The 19,432-nt window shown below is 41.3% G+C and overlaps 1 protein-coding gene across 1 annotated transcript; it reads left to right on the top strand.

The window, feature by feature from the left end:
• The first annotated feature begins 8,128 nt into the window (after positions 1-8,128).
• On the top strand, positions 8,129-12,631 carry LOC127363143 (mRNA decay activator protein ZFP36L1). The gene is made up of 2 exons (XM_051399677.1): positions 8,129-8,498; positions 9,295-12,631. The coding sequence occupies exons 1-2, from the start codon at positions 8,445-8,447 to the stop codon at positions 10,534-10,536; spliced, it is 1,296 nt and encodes a 431-aa protein (XP_051255637.1). The 5' UTR covers positions 8,129-8,444; the 3' UTR covers positions 10,537-12,631.
• The last annotated feature ends 6,801 nt before the right edge of the window (positions 12,632-19,432 follow it).

Here is a 19,432-nt window from a genome sequence, read left to right as displayed (position 1 = left end):
GATAAAATAATGTATGGATTATGTTCCCAGGGATTTGATGAAAGGAAGTCTTTATTAACCAGATGCCCCAAGGGCTTGCTGGTCACTCCGCTGTTGCATCATGGTGAGCAGCTGGCACCAAATGGCCCGTGTGTGTGTGTGTGTGTGTGTGTGTGTGTGTGTGAGTGACACGTTGCCAGATTCCAGGAAACAGGAAACTGACTGGCGGGAAAATTACAGCAGCGGGGGGTCCGTCTTTTGTCAAAACATAATCCAGTGGACGCTCTTAACACTGTGTTCCTCCACCACCACCTCCCCTCCGCCTCCTCCCTCACACAAACACACTCACTCTTTCTTTCTTTGGACATGGTGTTTTTCCAGGAAGCAGGGCCGGCTGCTGCTTCCCTCCTCAAGAGTGAAGTGAAGAGGGGAATTCATGGATTCCTTGTTGGTGGAGAAAGAGAGAATGGGATGAAACAGTGCTGCGTTAGCTGTGTGTGTGTGTGTGTGTGTGTGTGTGTGTGTGTGTGTGTTTTGTGTGTTTGTGTGTTCGCAGTGTGGGGTTGGAGTCCAGTTGCCATGCGGCCTGATGGATGATCATAGGCGGAGAGAAAAGGACCTGATGACCATGACTTCATGGAGAAAGAGAACATAGTCGATGGAGGGTTAACAATGCTGTCATGGACCGAAATCTATCCTCCCCTGTGGTCCTCAGTTACAATAAATTTTAACAGTGTCCATAGAATTCAACAGTGTCCTCTATATGCTCAGTATCGCAACACAAACACTATGCAAACATGACTTCCTTCAGGTGCTGCTTTCAGTTTGTTTCAAGCCACTGTAGAAGGTTTGGGAAAATATTTGATTAAAAACAAATTGGCACTTACCTGAAAAACGTCTATTACCTAGTTCACCTGAGCAGCACAGAGGGAAACGCTTTTCTCTCGAAAAGAGACAGATGCAACTACATTGGTACGTGGACCCCTGGATTGGTCTAAACGTACCACGAACCAATCAATGGTCTTGACTCTCTCGACAGATTGCATCTTATTGCAATAAAAAGTATATTAAAATGCATCCTCTATAACAGATAAATACTACGTAGTAACATAAAATAAATGAAGGGGGAGTAATAAGAGGAATGTAAAGAAAGAAAGAAACTATTGAGTTCTCCCTTACGGTCAAGAAAACGGGGAGGACAAAATGTGGTCTACAACAGACTAGGTAAACCTTGTCTTTAGCCTAGACGATTACCAGAAGTCTCTTGCAGTGGCGGTATGAAACGGGGCAGTCAATAAAATAGGTTTTGGCTAACTTACAGAATCGAAAGCATGGAGCCAACACCTGTAACTTTACTTTTTACAAGACAAACTTGGTCATTCAAGTTTGCTTTCATTGTTTGGGTTAGAGGGGGTGAGTTCATTGATCTTATAGACAGGAAGTCCCAGCAGACAAAGTTAAAATCATTTCAGTTTGCCACACAGGAGAGCATGTGTTTCATGAAATAAAACTGAGAAAACATTTTCTGAGGTGTAGAAGTACAATTAGAGGAGAGGAAGCTGGTTTGATGGATGGAACAAGGCCAAAGACAAAGTGAAATATCCTCATTCCGCAGCTTGTCGTGACACGGTTGTTTGTGCGGCCTCACCGGAGTCAGGTCCCTGCGTAGTGATTTATCCACCTCTGTATAACGGTCGCCAACAGCCTGGGGTCACCATTCATCTCTCGGCTTCAACGACATGTTCATTTCTCAACTGTAGTCACCATTAATCTCTATAACGTTTCACTTTAATCAGCCGTTTAAAACTGTTTCACTCCTATCAGGGCTGGAAATATTTTCTGGCACTTCAGAAAAGGGCTCATAAATCACCCGCTTAAAAGCAGATAGAGTTGCTGTGTCCCTTTGTGCTTTATTGGCACTAACAGAGTCCTGTTAGTGTTGAAGGTTTTATTCCCTGGGTACAAAAAGAGCAAAACACTCACTGTCTCCCAACACAAAATGAACATAATATATTAGCAGTGCATGACAGGGTTATCCCTTTTGCTACAATTTAAAAAATGACTTCCTGGAGTCCGCCCCTTCATTGCCTATTGGTTGATTAGCATTGGACAATTTACAACATTTTTAAGACAAAGAAGGTTTACAGGAAAGCTGATTATTATTGGTATTAGTACTAATATTGGAAACAGCACACCTAAAACATGACTCTGATCAGCACTTGTGCTATGATGTGTTATGATAATCTACAGGTAACTTCTGCTTTCCACTACGTTACAGTCGTTACTGCTTTAAAATGGAAGTTGAGAGGTTGTGACTTGACTTATGGTGAATTAACCAACCAAAAATAATTGACAGTTTGAACAAAGCTTCATTATTTGTGCCACACCCAAGTGTCTCGATGTACACGGATACCAGATGGGTGGAGAAAAAAATGTTGGACATCTGATGGCTCATTCCCATCAATGGAGGTAGGAAAAGTACCACCACGACAAACAAACACAGCAGGTTACAACAATAGACTGTGGCTTTGCAAACAGGGTACTTGACGACCATTCAGATCTACCCTGAAATGGAAATGACCTAAAAGAGCCAACATCCATGACAATGAGCAGGGAGGGAGGAGATGAGGATGAATATTAAAAGCATGAATTGTTTTTATTTAGGAAGTAAACAACTGACCGGCCTCATGTGGAACTCTAACATTACATGTAAGAGGACGCACTCACAGCAATTAAAGATTACATTTGAAGAACAATGTCCCACTGATTGACTGATAACCCACAGAGTGTTCTTTAGGAGCTCGACTGAAAACCTCTCATTGTTAGCTCTGCGGATTGTCCTGAATAATTGGGTTGTTAGAAAAACATATCGCTGTTGAGTTCACTCCACTCACACCCAATGCACTTAATATAACGATATAAAACTATCTGGATATAGCACGGTTATCTTATTCTGTACATTGTATCTTGTGTGCAGTAACCTAAAGCTAGCCCCCAACAGCTAACTGCTTGTTTAAACCACAGCAGCTGTGGTTGCATGCATCTTCTGATTGAAGACTTTGGGTCAACTGTTTACATGTGATACAGTCTGTTTGACATTCGCAAAAGTGTTCAATTTGCCCATGCATTTTGAATTAACTACAGGTTCGATGCATGCAACAGTGGCTTTGGCTCATGGGTATTGTAGTGTTTAGAGCCACCAGAAATGCCAAAAGGAAACAAAGTAGAAATAATTAAAACTTGTGGCCATAACATAAACCTATAATATCATCCACCTATCGATTGTTTCATTGCAGAGGAATGCAGTTAGAATTTTATTTAATTTGACCAAATACAGTTCACTGAGCCATGTGAGTCCTTTATTAAGCCACAGAGGACAGTTAGATCAGATCCTGTGTGCTGGTATTGTCCATAATGCTTCTCTGTGCTGTATACGGGAACATATGGAGTAGCCTCTGGACAATGGAGCTCTTGTCATGCTGGCCTCAACAAAGAGGCCAAGACAGGCTCAGACAGGGGGCCGACAACCATGCTGGGGTGAGTGTGTGTGTGTGTGTGTGTGTGTGTGTGTGTCTGTGTGTGTGTGTGTGTGTGTGAGAGAGAGAGAGAGAGAGAGAGAGAGAGAGAGAGAGACACACACACACACACACACACACACACACACACATTTTGTGTGTATTTGTGTATGCTGTGGTTTTGAGATTGTGTGTGCATGTGACAAAGCAGACAGAAGTCTACAGTATATTGGACAGTATAATTACTTTATTAACTTTGCCAATAAGTTCAGCATTTTTATACTTATTCTAGGTTTGGCAGTTTAGTTTATGTTTTCATTGCAGTGCCAGGCTTTTCTTTCTAAAAGATTTGTGGTTGGGCAAAATGCACAACAGAGTACTGTGCTCCTGTTTTGTCGCGGCTTCTGTAAACCTGCTCCTCCCTTGTCTCCACCCAAACCACTGCTAACTGACACAGCAAGTGACCAGCCAAAGTTGAAGCAAACCTCCATCATGATAGGACAATTTTTTGCAGACATTCCAGGACATCTGATCAAAAGTGATCAGATGTCTAGTACAAGTGCCTTCCTATAACCTTTAATCAGGCTGGAGGTTTGGCTCAGCTGAAGTGTGTCAGAAACATGTTTTTACTCTCATCCACAGCTAAACCATAGTTTTCTCTCAACACAGTGTTGCACATGGAAAGGAAAAAGAGAAAGAACACTCTCATGCAGAAATGTGAAATTTGATCATATTTAATGTGTTCCAAATAAGGCTGACCAAACTGCAAATTGTGACTGTTACTGTGAGTTTCAAAAACTGGAGGTGAAAGTTTAAACAAAGGTTTTGTCATATTCTTTACCTTGTTTACTTCTCATTTTAAACTGTATTGTGTAAACTTTATTTACACAAAGTTCCTCTACAGCTATTGTTTTAAGATTTTCTCAATAAGAAGATTAAATTGAATGTGTAAAATGCAAATAGAAATTTTTGTGGGCTTTTTAGGTCTTTATTTGATAGTACAGGTAAAGATGGATAGGAAAAGAGCGAAAGATGACCACGTGAAGCAAATGGCTGTGGGTCAGAATCAAACCTAGACCGCTACAGTAAGGACGCACTCTACCAGGTGAGCATCCCAGAAGAAACATCTTTTTATGGAAAAAGATGCTCATCAAAGGAAGGTAGGTATCTTGGCCGTCCACAGTGGCAGTGTCACATTTTACCGTGTTTTCAACACATGCTCACAATAAAGCTTGCTGAGGTCGCAGTTTTGTTAAGTGTAGGCATCAACACTACTTGGTTAGGTTTAGGAAAAGATCCTAAGTTACGTAACTGACAAGTCAACGGTGAGGTTTTGGAACTCGAACATCGGCCTCCTCGGTGAGAGTCCTGTGTTTGTTTGAACCAATCCTCTACTTTGTCGCTTTTTATGCTGCACCTTCATACACTCGTGTACTTTTCATGTCTAGGAGAAGAACATGTCTGACACTGTATCGTAGGGGCTTGGTGGGTCTATTACATCCTTTGACATGAGACTGAACTGGGCTGACAGTTAATTAAAATGTTTGAACAATACCCACTACTACTACTACTACTACTACTGTAGCACTGCCAGTAAACAGTGTGTCACAAGCTTTCTGAATTGGGTGCAGTCGCACTTTGTGGAATTAAAGACAGTTATTTGCATGACTATAATTTGGCTTATTAGTTTAGCCACGGTAATGACACCAATACACAGTCCATACTGTATTGAGCTTTCCAACTACAAAACACCCACACACATCCCACAGCCACAGACAGTTACACTGGTTATGTAAGAACAGATTCAGTTGCTGTGTCACTAGACCAGACCTCAACAACGGGGGGGGATCGAAATAAAGAAGGAAAAGTACAAGAGGGTAGACAGTAAAAAAGGAAAGGGTTAGAAACAAGGAAAGAAAAAAGAGAGACATAACGACAGTCAGCCTGTTACCGAACCAACCGACCACAGGGAGGAAACCACACTGGATTACAGTTATTTAACCCTGAGCGTGCACACACACAGACACACACACTTGTAACAGTAACGTATCAGTGAGACGTTGTGATAAGAAATGTCTGTTATATGTTTTACAGTTTGCCTGTTTAAATTGAACTGTCACTCAGTTTTTGCGGCCACAAACAATCCAAAGATCAAACCTTGTTCTTGAGCTCAATAAATATTTGCCCCAGATGCATTTTCTCTTCACCAATTACACTATGTCAGGTACATTTGCAAACTCTGTTTATATGTGACAACGTGCATCCACTCTCTTGTTTCAAGGTCTTGTCGGTAAAGATCAATTTCCACTCATAAATTCCAAAACCGTTGCAAACAGTCTGTTGTTCTTTATCCTGTTTCAGTCAGTAAATAATAACACTGTTCATTCCAGCCAACATCTGGTCAAACTCACCATGTAGTTATTTACTCACTCACTTCAATGTTTTTATGTTTCTGTTGTCAGACAACTGAACAGGCATACAATGGGGATTTGATTGCAGCCTATAAACTTTGAACAAGGCAAATGGTAACACTGCTTCCTAACTGGAAGCGATGCAAATGAGTGAACATCAGATTGTTTCAGGTTTTCCCAGTGAAGATGTCCTAACCTAAGAATGATGTCCTGAAGTACAAGTACATACAATCCACTGTATCGTTTTTTAACAGGATCTCATCAGACATCAATCAGATCACTTATTTTACGATCACAAAGTCATCCTGTGCTGTGAAAGTTGTCTTCTTCATTTTATTGCCACAAGCTGCTGACCGTGTTTCCAGCAGACTTACATTACTGTGATCAGAGACCATTTCAGAAAATAAAAAATGGGCCTCTAGAAGGTTCCATTAACCAAGACAATGTTCACCTGTCCAAGTGAGTGGGAGAACAGAGCAGATTTACATGTACACTACAGCACAGTACAGGAATCTTTCTGATCCAGAACGGTGTAATTTTACAGTGTTCTTCTGGTTGGATTTATCGATAATGTTTTTATGTAATCTCTTTTACAAGAGGGACCTGGCCAAGGCAGCAGCCATACAAAATCACAACATATTCAAATACAATGGCCTCTTAAGGAAAACAACCACATGTCTCCGTCACCACATTTTTTATAATGCACTTAAATCCATCAGTGGATATAAGTGTGTCTAATGTTAGATCTTTGTGCAGGTTATTCCATGCCCAGGGTACACAGTAAGAAAATACAGTCTGAACCTGCGGTACATTAAAAGGCAACCATTTGGAGGAACGACCCAACACCAAAGTTGAAAAAGCTGACATGTTCCAACCAACAATAATCTTTGCTTTGTCCCATGCTAATGTGAAAGGCATATTACTGGTGAGCAGTCAGCGGTCCGTCCTGTAAGCTTTGAACCCTCCTTACTGAGCTGAATTTGCATTTCAACACAACAAGCTTTGAATTGACATACCGCGGCAATGAAACATCACTGCTGAGGGAGGGAGTGGCTGGATCACCACGGACCCACATGTCAGGACTTGTTCTTATCTCTCATAAATGTGAGGCCGTGAATGTAAAATATAAACTGAGATAACAGTGACATTTGAGTTCATTCAGAACCTTGAATGGTAAAAATACAGCAACAGAAGACTTGGTTACATTGTTCTTGGAAGGTCTAGAGCTGCCTAGACAACTTGTGTATGGTACATTTTGTCCGTTTATAACTAACAGGCATAATAGCAGCCCTTTGCCTAATCACTTATTACTGGAATTTAGTTTTTCCAGAGCACCGGCATTGTCTTTATTTCAACCAATGGCTGAGAAATGTTCAAGACTCAGTTCACAAAACTGGGTGTGGTACACCCCCAGACAGATCGCCAGTCCAACACATTCACACTCCATTTACACCTGTGGGCGTTTTGGAGTCAGCTAAAATCCATCAAAAAACATAATTTATTTTCTGCAGCTGGCGTGAAAGCAAGTGTGTTGCAGAAATATTGATTGTGTCCAATTAGAATACATTTGATTGCTTTTAAATCTTTGTGAATTCTTACACTGTTGTTACCCTAAATTATAATTAATCCTGTTAAAGTCAGGAATTCAGCATTATTTTAACTGACTATTGGAGACATTATATGGACCTATAATGGAGAAATTTCATAGTTTTAAGCATATTGGGACTCTATATCAACTGTTGAATGCAGTGTAGCTGAGGACATTTGGAAGAAGAAACAATAGATGTAAAATAAGCGTGGTGAGAAAACATTTTAATACATATTACATGTTAAATATACTTTAAATGTTTTTAACAACTTTACTGCATTTTAACAACACTAATGACAGTAAATGTGTTTGGTATTTGCAACACTTATCATTATCTCCTTAGCTGTATCGATCCTAAACAAAGTGAGGGGACAGCCTGTTAAAAAAAAAGAATGCATCTTTAAGGATTTGGTAATGAATGGGTAGAAAAGTAGCCTCATTCAGCTCCCTCCTCTTCTTTCTGTGCCCACCCTGCCCCCCAGCACACCATTACAATGCAAGACCCCCTCCCCCATCCACCCCCCTCAGCACACACACACATTAACACACACACACTCCCTGCCCTGCCCCCTGAGGAACACAGGGAGGGGGTGGGTGTGTATGGGTGGGTTTCCCCAACTATTTAAGCAGATTCCAACAGATGGTCGGGGAACTTTCCTCCCAGGGTCACGTTGCTCTTTCTCCCAATTCCCTGTCTCCTCCACAACGGACCTGACTACTTCTAATCTTTCTTCACCTCAAAAAGATCTCTTTCACTCCTGGAACAAGCAGTTTTCCCCGACTATCTAAAAACATCCTTAAAGGGGCCAAACTGAAATTTCACAAAGACCAGACTTTGTGGGTCTCTCTTCCTTCTCCTCGGACCTAGAAACTTTTTGTCCTCCCCAGCCGGCCTCCACGGTGGGATCAGACACCCAACTCCTTCGCTCAGCGAGGACGGTGGAGCGAATCATGCCCTCCGACTTTCTAACACCTTTCCTGGAACTGGATGAGGAGTTCTGCAAGGTGAGAGCAACCAAAGATAAACTTTTATATGCATCTACCATCATGCCACATCCAACTGTCTCCTCTGTGATCTGCTCAAACTGGAAGTCTAGGATAGGATGTCTCTCCATTAATGCAACACTAGAGTGAAGTAACAATATTTTTTTATTTGGGGAAAGATAATGAAAAGTTACAACAACTTTTCAATGCCTAATTAACTAACAGATAACATGTCTTCTTTGGATGTATTTCAAATTCTGATAGACACAGTCTTGTTAATAGATTTCAGTGTTTTGGTAAAAAATAATGTTAAATTAAGTTTGTACATTTCCTTTTTACTGCAGCTTTTGGTTTTAGGCTCTTAAAAGTATTGTGCGCTTCAGAAGAAAAGTGGAAAACTAGAGTTGGAAGTTTGTTTTAATTATTTAAGACTAGTAGTATAGTATAGTAGGTCAGAATACATTTTTATTTGATTTTGCTGAATAATAATTATATATATGTAAGTGTTTTGCACATATAAAAGTATAATGGCTGAAACTATAACATGATAAATACTTGTTGTAGTTAAAAAAAATGTTCTTACTCCATGAAACCAAAAATCCACACATCTTATACTCAAAGGCTTAATTTAGTCAATTTTTAAGATAAAACATTGTCCAACTTGAGTAACTTTCTCTGGTCTAATTCATCAGCCCTGTTGTTTTAGCTGCAGCTTTAAAATCTCCTTTCAGCTCGACTTGGCCCTGCCAGTCTCGCTCCAGCGCTCCAGGAATGCAGAAAGCTCACATCTATTCTCCTCTCTCCTTTTGTGTGACAGAATTTCCGCGGCCTGGAGGCGACAGATGGCTCGCCTACAGCCACACAGCAGCAACGGCAGGAGCACAGTCTGAGGGTCCTGGGCTTCCAGCGTCGGCATTCTCTCTGCCCTGTGACCCTCCCCAACTCCAAGTTCAACAACAACAACAGCAGCAACAGCAGCAGCTCTGAGGTGACTGAGTCAGCCTGCTGGGGGCTCAACATGGCCCCCACCCCGCAATGGAGCAGGGAGGGTCAGCTTCCCCGCTCCTCGCTCAGCCACATCCCCTTCAGAGTCGATCGCTCGGTCAGCATGATCGAGGGCAACGTCAGCATCTTGGGAGGCAGAGAGGACAAAATGGCTAATGTGTCCCCGCCGCTGCTGCTCCCTCCACCAGGCCTCTGCCTAAGCAGCAACTCTCTCTCCTCCGCTGCTTCCCCCTCTGCCTCCAGACCCCCGGCCCCTTCCCCTCACATCTCCACCCGCTACAAGACCGAACTCTGTCGCACCTATGAGGAAAGCGGGACATGCAAGTACGGCACCAAGTGCCAATTCGCCCATGGCATGGACGAGCTGAGAGGCCTCAGCAGGCACCCCAAGTACAAGACAGAGCCATGCCGCACTTTCCACACGATAGGCTTCTGTCCATATGGCGCCCGCTGCCACTTCATCCACAACGCTGATGAGCTCCAGGCTGACAACGCTGCCGCACCTCCTCAGAAACAGAAGCTGAGGCCTCCTCTGCTGCGCCACAGCCTTAGCTTTGCAGGCTTCTCCTCCTCTCCACAGACTTTCCAACCAGTCGAGGAGTCGCATCCTTCCTCCCACCTCTTCGCCCGGGCCTCCTCTGTCTCCCCTTCTCCATCCTCCACAGGGAGCCCAGAGCTCCTCTCCCCTCTCTTCCCTGAGCCAGGTGCACTGAAGCATTCCTCCTACCCGTTCTCTGGTATCACCGACCTGGCAGGAGACGGTGGTGATTCGGCCCTGCGCTTCTACGCGGTGACCGATTCTGTCAGCGCCAGGTGTCCCACCTCTACCTTCACCTCCAAAAACCCAAACCTCCCATACCACCTCCCCCAGCAGCTGCCGGTCTCCCTCAAGCCTCCCCCTGGACTTCAGCGCTGCTCCTCGGCTGACTCCCTCTCTGAGGAAGGCTACACCTCCTCCTGCTCCCTCAGCTCTTCCTCCAGTGGCACAGAGTCCCCGAGCTTCGAAGGCCGGCGTCTGCCCATCTTCAGCCGGCTGTCTGTTTCAGACGAGTAGGGAAGGGTTTTACCACGGGGCTGAATTTAATCAGGGATAGATGACCTAATTGTTTAACTCTATGTGACCAGAATCTGATGTTGGTCTTTTGTGGCCCACCCTAAAAACAAAAGAGCAATATAGGGTCAGTTTAGAGTTCAGATACAAGTTGCAAAGGATTAAAACATTAGGTTTTCAGTTCCTTCCTAAATCCAGCCGGTAAACGTACCTAACTTTGTGCATATTGCATTTCTCATCCAAGCAGTTGTAGCGCTGCTCAGTGTTCGTCCAGTTTTAGCTGACTTCTCTCTTTGTTTTATTGTTATTTTTTGTTATTTTGAAATGCCATTGTTACTGCTGTATACTGTTGTATACCCATTATTAGAGAGTACCTGGAGGGTACTTCACTTAGCTATTCCTGCTCAGTGAGAAGTTCTGTGTGAGAATTTCCTGTACCCTGACTTTAGGATTTTAAGATTAGTGCCGTTTGCCCTATGTATGACTGGTGTGCTATCCACTTTTTTAATATAGCAATGTTGTTTTTTACAGATCTTATTTCTTATTTTACTGCTTACAAACTGTTTCAGTGATGCCAGCCTGCAGCACTTCTCCAGTCATATTTAGGGCTCTCCGACTGTATGAAACCAACCTCTTATCCATGAGTAAGAGGGTTAAATAACTGTATGCTGTCACTGATTGATTCATTGATTGGTTGTATGGCTGTGGCCACTTGATTGTATTTGTCAGCCAATTTAACTGCCTGGCAAGGATTCAGCTAAACTGCCTAGCAACAACAAAAAAATAGCACAAGTGTAGGCAACCCACTGAACTCTCTCTAGTTACCAAAGTTGATGTTAGATTTGCCCTAACCTACTAGTACTGTTAACACCTAGCCTAGCCATTAGCCATGACAGGTAATACGCAGTGTCGATGATTATTATTGTTATAGCTTAACACTTTTCTAGACTTATTTATTGCTCTGTGTATAATATGTTGTTTGCTTTGGGATTGTGTTTATGCATTTTTTTGTAATACCAGAGAAATTCTGCTTTACTTATGCATTCATGATGTCTGTTACGCCACCCAGTAGCTTTAAGAAGGCTCGCGGAGAGGAGAGGAAAGGAGGAAGAAAAAAACATTTTGGCATTCTATATGTATGTTGCCTTATTGGCTATTAGGCCTGGCAGAAATCAGGACTCACTGGATTTTCACAGTAAAGCAGTCTGAACTTTAGTGAAACATTCTCTGTCTGTAGCATGAGCGCTGCTTCCTGCTGTTGCTGTGAGCGTACAGTGAGTCTACTCTCCTCTCCACCAAGCCTCACCCCTCTGACTCTAATAACATTTCCCCAATTGTTTAGTGCTGTTACCTGAATACAAAGCAAGACGGTGGTGAGAGAGGCACACGTCCATGGCCTCTGTGTGCGTCAGCAAGATGCAAATGTGGGTTCACTATGAGCATCAGTTTAGGAGCTACACAGCCATCAAAAGAAAGAAAGAAGAAGTGTTGATGATAGAACAGTGTTAGTGTGTGTGTGTGTGTGTCGGGACTGCTGTATTACTGCATTGTGGTGTTAGTGTGTGGAAATTCCTACCTGTTTAAAATCCTGTGTGCTCTCTTCTTCCCTTGTGATGTAAACAAACAGGTGAAAAGGTGACCTTTGTTTATAGTTGATGTTTATCTATCGGAGTTGCCTTGACGACAATGTGTTTGTAGGTCGACCTCTGTTGCACGCTAGCTAGCTAGCTAACTCTCTGAGCGGCGGGTGAAATCACGCGAGTTCAGATGAATCCAGGCAAGACTTTGATTGTTTGTTTTTGTCACGAAATCGACTCATCCTGCCCCTATGAGTCCGGAGACGCTCGTTGCTTGTTGCTGTAGCTCATCGTTAGCTTGACTGGACAGCAAGCTGTTTTTGTAACTTTTGTTAACTTAAAGTCTTATTTATTTTGTTTTTCAAAGCAAAACCTATATTGTGTTGTTTGATATTGATTTTGTTTTACATAATTTAAGTGCATTTATTGTTTACATTCCATGGGGTTATGTTGATATCCTAGCTCTTTATCTTAATATATTTGTCCATCTTTATTTCAAAATAAAAGTCTTTGAAAAATAAGAGCTCAGCTGTCTTGTATCACATTACACTTGCGTCATTCTATTATATATACACGTCTGAAGTAATATAATTAAATAAAGAATGTTTTAGGTTTTAAGATATGAATGAGTTTATTTTTAGGTTACTTTTTGAGTACGTCAGCATGCAACATACATAATGCCAAAGAATGAAACACCTTACTTTAAGATGATATTCAGCTCCTCCACGCTCTTAGACATCTCTAATTCTAATCCACATCATCCACACTGAAAATGTATGTCTTCAGTAATATCCTCCCATCCCTGTGTTCACTCCTAAGCAAAACCTGTCTCACATCCCCCCCCTCTGCTCTACAAAAACACTTTCCTTAGTTTTCTGCAAGATCATGTCTCATGACTCAGAAGGAAATGACAAGAACTGACTGATTAGCTCAGCTCGATAAGCAGTGCAGTTCAATACATACATATACAGAATATGAGGGGATGCATCAACATAGAAGGTGTTGGTTTTAGCACTGATTTAAACTCTTTGACTTCTCAGTACTAATTGATTCCATTTGAAACTTAATTTGTCTTTGGACTTGCTCAGTTTATGACTGCAATAAATGGCTTAGATTGGCAGTATTTGTTTTGTTTTGGTTTGCTGTGTAAAATGAGACTTAAAGTCCATGTAAATTCAGTTAATGTTGGGTTGAGCAGCAAATCTTTGTGGTTAACTTGATCGAATAACACAAATGTTGGCGAAGCATTCCCACGAGCATCACTTTAAAAATGCTGCCGGTGCTTGTAGGGCCTTTACGATCATCTGTGTCTCATTGACACACAAAAGGAACAAAGATGAACTCTTTCTCTTACTTGCGTTTAGGGAATCTCTCAGCCCTCCCCTCTGTGTGTTTATGTGTGTGTGTGTTGTGTGTCGTGTGGGAAGGGGAGTGAGTTTTGTTGCAACTCGTCTGAACAGACCAATTTAGAGTGAGTGACACTGAGGAGAATGTTTGGGCAACAGATGCTCGAACAAAGACTTCCCAGCACACAATGGGACACAGAGATACTTGTGACTGATTTCCATCTATTCACACAAAGTGGAGCAGAAGTTGACGTCCTCCCCTCTGTCTGTGTGTGTGTGTGTGTGTGTGTGTGTGTGTGTCTGTGTGTTGGTTGTATAAAAACACATCTACATCTTGAAATACTACATTACAAGTAAATGTCCTGCATTTAAAATAATATGTATGTACAAGTGCAGAAATGTTATGAGCAAAATATACATGAACTAACTATAAAACCTTAATCTCCAAAGTACAGCTGCCAGATGTATATAGTGGAGTAAACAGCACTATCTTTCCTTGTGAGATGCAGTGTAATAAAATTAAACGTAGTTACAAGTACCTTAAAATTTTACTTAATTACCCACACCACCAAAAATTAAAACCACTGTCACTCCCAAATCACCTGGGAGGACTTGAAATACAATAAATCCAAGCTATTAATATTTTATGGAGTTGTTAAAAGTTTGATTGCATATATACACACATATAGCAGTTTATGTTGTAAAGTAATCTCATGCTGGAACTTGTAATGTTGTTTGTGTTTCCATTAAAAATCACAATGAAAAAGTTTGTTTTTAAGAAGCTTCAGTGTGTGTGTGTGTGTGTGTGTGTGTGTGTGCATTCTGTCTCAATGCACAGGCACAAGGAGCAGTTGGGGTCCTGTAAGTGTGTGTGTGTGTGTGTGTGTGTGTGTGTGAGTGTGCACATTCAGCAGGGCAGGCTGAGGATTTCCCTCTGGTGAATGAATAACAGTAGAGTGAAGCAGGAGCAGACTCCCACAACCCCCATGGCTACTTACCATTCAATACCCGTGCTTGTGTGTGTGTGTGTGTGTGTGTGTGTAAGACCTTAAAAAGGCCAAGGGCCATCCCTGTGCAGCCCCTCGACCCCTCCCTCCCCTCCTGGTCATGCAGGCCTTTTGTGTTTCCCTGCTTTCCCTTTTCAGGCTAACATCTGTATGCTAATGCAGTTCAATGGGAATGGACTGGAATCATCCTGGGAGAGAGGGTGAGGGGCGGCTTCCCTGTGTGGGTGTGTGTGGATAGAGATGGGTGAATGAAGTGATTTGGGAGAATTCAGCAGCAGGAGGAAAGGGTTTGTGCTGGGCTTAGAGAGAGAAGAGTGAAAAAAAGAATTATTGATTAACGGGTAACTCAGGAGGGAACAAATGGGTTTGGGCGAAGGAGGTGTGTGTACAAGTGGCTGTGTGTGTGGAGGGGTCTCTGAAATAAAAAAAATTCCGTAGATAACCCACAAAAAAACAAAAGAGTTGTGCTGAAGTAGAGGTAGAAGCTGAAATCAATATGTTACTTCCTCCATGTGGAGGCTGTTTTCACATTCATCTGCTGAAAGTGGAAAGTTCCTCTGTGCTCACACTGAATCTGAGCTTACAGGTACAGTTTGTGTGAATTAGTGGTATCTAGCAGTGAGACTGCAACCAACTGAGATCCCTCGCCTCAACCAAGCATGTAGGAGAAACAACAGCAGCTGCAAAACTCATCAAAGGCTCTATCTAGAGCCATTGCGAACCCGGTAGAAGAGGACAATGGACACAACATTTTCATAGATATTGTAATATTTTACCAATTTTGACTATGCAATCATTGAAACACACTGGAAATGTGGTTCCTTTTTGCAAAAAGTTTAAATATATTTTGGAAAATGTTTCACATGCTGAAGTTCCAGGCACTGTGATGTGGTGGAACTGATCCTGTTTACTGTTTGTTTGAGTTACTGATTCTATTTTGGCCTTTTTTGTTAACTGTGTGCTGATGGCAGGTTGGTTGTATTGTATCAGATTGTTTGTTGGTTACAGTCTGTACTGTCTGATTGTACTTCCATCTGCTACTGTGCCACTTTCAGTCCCAATGGGAATGACCAACTGCAGAGGAGCAGTAAAGTAATACTGCTGCTCCTGAAAATCACTTTATCACATCCTGCACATTCACAGGGATGCAGCACATACATGGCATATGAAAAGACGACATCTGGAGAACAAGAATCTCTGACAGCACCAGTTGTGAAAGAAGCACTCAAATCTTTGACTTGGATGGGTTCACAGTTTTTAAGTCTGCCTTAAAACAACGGTCAGGTCTCGTTAGGAACAGTGAAACAGGTTTTGGCTACTGTGATCCTTCCTCCCGTTTATACTGACCTTTAAGAGGTCCACTCCTAATGTGTTTCTAATGTAAGTGATCCCTTGTTCTGTGTAAAATACATTCCATGGCTTATCTGAAGATAGTATGAGGCTTCATCAGTCTGAGTTAATGAATTCAAGTGGGGAAGTTTTTGTGGTACCAAATTCCCTCTGTGTGTGTCAGAGGAATAATAACACTACTTGGGATGATACCCATAGATCTGTCCAACCGAGACTGCTGCTTTTTACAGCAAGCAAAACGTGTTACAGTGTGTAAATGGGCACAAAACTGTGAACCGACCCTTTACTGTTAAGAGCTTAAGGTACCTTTGTTCTTTTCACAGTGTGAACAAATATTTCAATGTAACTTATTTACAGGCTTCATTCTTCTTGTTTTGTCATATGTATAGCAGTTACAATACCCACATACACTCATATATTAATCATTCAGTATATTCAGTATTTAAAAAAAAGAATGTGAAATGAGTAAGAAACAAGTGCATTAAAATTAAGCTGCAGTGTTCTGTTGTTTTTAAAGGGAAACAGACACAGTGATCCCCTTCAACAAAAACATCTAGCAGTAAGAATATTTGTGCAGCTCCCTCTGTTGGTCTATATGAAGCACAGCAGGTTTAAGGAGGAAAAACTACATAAATAAATCTGCTTTTTGCATCAAAATGTATGTCCACATATGTTCTTTGCACTGTGCATCCATCTGCAGCAATAACATGCAAAGTTCAAAGTTCAAGAACTGGCTGAGATCCACATTCATTACTTTACCCTGTAAAACAGGTTCAAGTAATTATAGTTCTAATACAAAGTTGTGTTTAACTGCCGAACTGGAAGCACATCAAACATATCTGTGCTGTGTGTATGTGTTATTACACTGTGATACACACTACATTATAATTATAATGTGCTATAAACAAATGCACAACCAGCAAAAACAAGCTGGTTTCTAATTTGAAGGAAAGAGTTATCAGGCAGTAGAGTACAAAGATTTTGTTGAATAATGCATATTAAAAAAAAATACATTACCACAAACCTTCTATAGTGTACTTGAATAAATTATTACTATTTCTTTTAATTTGTACAAACAAAACTACATAAATGTTACAGTGGGTGACTTGAGAAGCTAGAAGTAAGCTGGTTCTCTCATTATGGATTACATTTCTCTGAGTGCTAATGTCCACCAATTACAAAGACCCCGGAGCCGAGAGGTGGTGCCATCTAGTGGAAGCTTTTGTGAAAAACACAAAAGTGTCTCTCTCTCTCTCTCTCTCTCTCTCTGTCTGTCTGTCTGTCTGTCTGTCTGTCTGTCTGTCTGTCTGTGTGGCCAGATTCCCAGAAACAGGTAACTGACAGGATAACTGGCAGGAAAATTACAGTGAAGTGGGGTCCAGTCTCAAGTCAAAACATAATCCAGTGGACGTTCTTAACACTCTGTTCCTCTTTTATTGCAATGCAATAAATATGTTCAAGCCCAAACAAAGCAAAGAGAACATTTTGCTCACTGCACTGCCTTATTTTATAGGAAGTAGCACTTCAGTATGTCCAACTGATAAGCTTGATAAATGTGTCACACTCTTGTCTCTGGGTTCACACCATGGGCAAAACCTCTTTACCATCTGCTTACTGAGATTAAAGTAGCTCAGGCATTTTATGTTTTTCTAGAAACATGTGAAAGTGTGGAACAAATAAAATGTGTGAAATACCCAACTTTACAGCATGAATAAACATGTTTACCGCCTGGTACAAAAAACTATGGGGGTGATTTTTTTTATAACTCACCTAAGGCTTACAGTTTTGCATGATTAAGGGCATGGCCACTTTGAGTGACAGGTGGGTAGTGTCAAAGTCAGCTACTTTCAGTGCAACATGACAGGACAGACATCAACATCAAAATTTGAGGTGATCAATATAGCATAAACAGAGAATAGTCTCCCCTAATCTGACAAATTCCTCCGTTTTCAATCTGCAACCCCAGTCCTTGGAAGTTTACAAAATTGTTTAGATTACATTACTTTCTATCTCCTCCTACACTGAGATGTATTCCAGGCCTGGCTGAGTGGATCAATAGCACTCAAGGCCTCTTTACTGTTTTTTGCCTTGGAATTAAAATGGAAAGCATCTCTTTCTTCCCTCCTCGCCTCTAAGACAGCCATTAAAGCGACGTATTACTCATACATGCAACCCAAATACAATTCTCAGTTATATTGTTCATTTTTGAAGTTGAGGAACACAGTCGTCTCGCTCCCAAGTCATCAAATACTGCCACAGTGTCAGCGGCTGTTTGTTTCAAAATATAACTGAAAGTAAGGCAACCAGATGAACTTGTCTGGTCCTGGGTATACACTACACCTTTTGTAATTATGGGATCAGTATTCCTGTTCTTGTTAATCTCATAAATGTCATCTTCTATGTTTTATGTGCTTAGCCAGGGCAGAACATCAGGTTTGTGATCATTCCTCTGGCTCTTATGATCTGAGTCAGTGGAAAACAATGCAGCACAGAGAAAAAGACATTTCATGTTTGTACTTTCTTTCACTTAGTTTGAGTTAGTTTGAAAAGCTTCTACTGTATGTTCAGTGACACTGACCAATAGGGTCAGTGGACTTTGTGTCCAAACAATTTGCGTTTTGAAATGAGAAAAACAAAATCTTTCCCAACAACCATCCATAAAAAGGGGAACAAAAAAGAGAAAACATGTCATTTTTTGTTTTCAATTTTTATTTTAAAAGCGGGTTGTTATTTTTCTTTTGGGGGGGGGGTGGTTCCCCTATTTGTAAATGGTAGTTGGTAAAAAAGCTTGTTTCCCAATAGGAGCTCAGAGCACTTTCTTCCACAACTCTAGACATATGGAAGTGAAAGATGTTGGTACTGGCAGGTGGAAGAGTGTAGTCGGCCCTGTGCACCACCTTTCTGATCAGCTCTTTGCGTCTCGCAGTTTGTGAAACACGCCTGGGATTGATGTGGGTTGATGTAGTCTGCCACATGCCCCGGCCAACTCACTCGCAACTGTAATCACCTAATCTGACACAGTGACCATACATTGTGTGGTCTATAAGTGCACCACTTATAGCTGATTAACTCACAGATTGCAAGTAAATAATATCCAATAGAAATAGCTGTTGCAAATAATAACCAAAAATTATACAAACACAAGTTTGAGTTTAGCCTTAGGCTCCAGCTTTTCCCCTGCTTCTCATTAGCTTGGTGAAATTTCACTTCTCTTCATAGGTGACAGAAAATCACTGCGATAAAAACCGAGGAATAAACACAAGGAACAAGTGCTTCCACAAACACAAGGGTGTATACCACTGAAAGGCTATGTATATGAATAAATGCAGTGTTTGCACTACAGTACTTTAAAAACATGGCAACACAGTCCCCTAAAAAATTTGCATGTGATACAACATCTCTGTATATTTACATTTAATTAAAACCACAATCTTTCACTATCTTTTTTTTTTTTTTTTACAATTTATTTATTGAAAGTTTTCCAAACAATAACAATAACAGTTAAGAGATATTCTATTATGTAGAAAGGTTACAAATCCTCCCCAACATTTATCAAAGAGTGACAGCTTTTTCTTAAGATTAAACATGATCTTCTCTGATGTTAAGTATGATGAGAGCT

The sequence above is a fragment of the Dicentrarchus labrax genome, unplaced genomic scaffold, assembly GCF_905237075.1.
Source record: "Dicentrarchus labrax unplaced genomic scaffold, dlabrax2021, whole genome shotgun sequence".
NCBI classification, from domain to species: domain Eukaryota; kingdom Metazoa; phylum Chordata; class Actinopteri; family Moronidae; genus Dicentrarchus; species Dicentrarchus labrax.
The sequence above is the reverse complement of the archived record's forward strand: the minus strand, read 5'-3'. Positions and strand labels throughout refer to the sequence as shown.

Coding starts and splice junctions, on each gene's coding strand:
- LOC127363143 (XM_051399677.1), top strand. CDS start 8,445: ATGCCCTCCGACTTTCTAACACCTTTCCTGGAACTGGATGAGGAGTTC. Junction 8,499..9,294: donor TGGATGAGGAGTTCTGCAAG/GTGAGAGCAACC, acceptor TTTGTGTGACAG/AATTTCCGCGGCCTGGAGGC.